The sequence below is a fragment of the Equus przewalskii genome, chromosome 9, assembly GCF_037783145.1.
Source record: "Equus przewalskii isolate Varuska chromosome 9, EquPr2, whole genome shotgun sequence".
NCBI classification, from domain to species: Eukaryota; Metazoa; Chordata; class Mammalia; order Perissodactyla; family Equidae; genus Equus; species Equus przewalskii.
The window spans coordinates 21,731,751-21,733,336 of NC_091839.1; the positions used below are offsets into that span (position 1 = coordinate 21,731,751).

General features: G+C 41.6%; 1 protein-coding gene across 1 annotated transcript; it reads left to right on the top strand.

The window, feature by feature from the left end:
• The first annotated feature begins 213 nt into the window (after positions 1 to 213).
• LOC103547821 (vomeronasal type-1 receptor 4-like) lies at positions 214 to 1,281 on the top strand. Its single transcript, XM_008515273.2, has one exon. The coding sequence runs from the start codon at positions 214 to 216 to the stop codon at positions 1,279 to 1,281; it is 1,068 nt and encodes a 355-aa protein (XP_008513495.1).
• Positions 1,282 to 1,586: the final 305 nt, after the last annotated feature.

Consider the following 1,586-nt stretch of genomic DNA (forward strand, 5'->3'; position numbering starts at 1 on the left):
AGCAAAGTTCAGCTTATTCTCAAAGTGTGGTTTCATGCTTTCCTTCCATATACTCTCACTTCTCATTACTTCCCCCAGGATCAGACCACTTCTTTAGTGCTGACTTTTCCATGAAGTATATCTGTTACCTCTCCATCTTTTTGTGAATTATGAAGGCTTGACACTCGAACAGGAGCACACAAGGCAAGTTACTCTTGGTGTCAAAAATCTTCAATGAATCTTTGGGCTCCGAGGAATGACTGTTCCCACAACTTGAAGGAAAACATGCAGAATGACACAATAGAATCCAGTAAGATGACAATAGCAATAATCGCCTTGTCACAGACTGTAATTGGAACACTGGGCAACTTCTGTCTGCTTTGCCATTACCTCCTGCACGGCCACACTGAAAGCAGGTTGAGGGCCACAGATCTGATTCTCAAGCACCTGACTATATCTAACTCCTTGATCATTCTCTCTGCAGGAGTCCCCCACACAGTGGCAGCTTTTGGGCTGAAACATTTTTTAAATTATTTTGGATGCAGATTTCTTTTGTATGTTGAGAGAGTGGGCAGGAGTGTATCCATTGGCACCACTTGCCTCTTGAGTGTGTTCCAGACCATCGTGATCAGCCCCATGAGCTCCTGTTGGAAGCATCTTAAAATCAAAGCCCCAAAGTACATTGGGTTTTCAATCTCCCTTTGCTGGATCATTTACATGGTTGTAAATTTAATTTTTCTGGTGTCAGAGTTGTACATGTCTAGCAAATGGAGCAGGAAAAACATTGTAAAGAAAAGAGATTTTGGATACTGTTTTGCTACTGACCAGGGGAAAATCAGTGGCTCAGTATATGTAGCATTAATAGTATTCCCTGAAGTTTCCTTTACTGTGGTCATAATCTGGACGAGTGGTTCCATGGTTTTCACCCTGCACAGGCACAAGCAGCGGGTCAAGCACATTCACAGGAATCATGTTTCCCACAGATCCTCCCCTGAGTCTAGAGCCTCGCAAAGCATCTTCATTCTGATGATCACCTTTGTATCTTTTCAAACCCTCTCCTCCACTGTTCACCTTTGTATTGCTCTCATTGATCATCCCAATTGGTGGTTGGTGAACACTGCTCGCCTAATTTCTGTGTGTTTTCCAACTGTCAGCCCCTTTCTGCTCATGAGCCGTAACTCCACTGTATCTAGGCTCAGCTTTGCACGGAGAAGAAATACAAAATTTGCTAATGTAATCAGAAAAATGGAAATGGTAGATTTTGGCACCATGTTCAGTTATTTATTCACTAATCCTACTTGAAAAGTTAAATAGAGTCTAAGGAGAAGACACATGTCCTTCTAAGGAAGACCTTAATGAAGATTGATGTTTCCTCAGCTTGTTGAATATGAGAGATACACGAGGATAGTTAAAGTGAATAAAGCAGCTTTGCATCATTTTGATGACTAGTATCCTAAAGAGTGTAGTCTTACTCCAATTCTGCTTGAGGCAAATTGAATGAATTTGGGCCTAGCCTCTGAATGAAATGAATCAGAGTGGTTGAACAAGTGGTATACTTGTGGGAATATTAGGCAGAGAGAAAACAGTTAGGAAATGAGTGTTGCATA

Excerpts from the sequence above, each read along its gene's own strand:
- LOC103547821 (XM_008515273.2), top strand. The coding sequence starts at position 214 with ATGAATCTTTGGGCTCCGAGGAATGACTGTTCCCACAACTTGAAGGAA.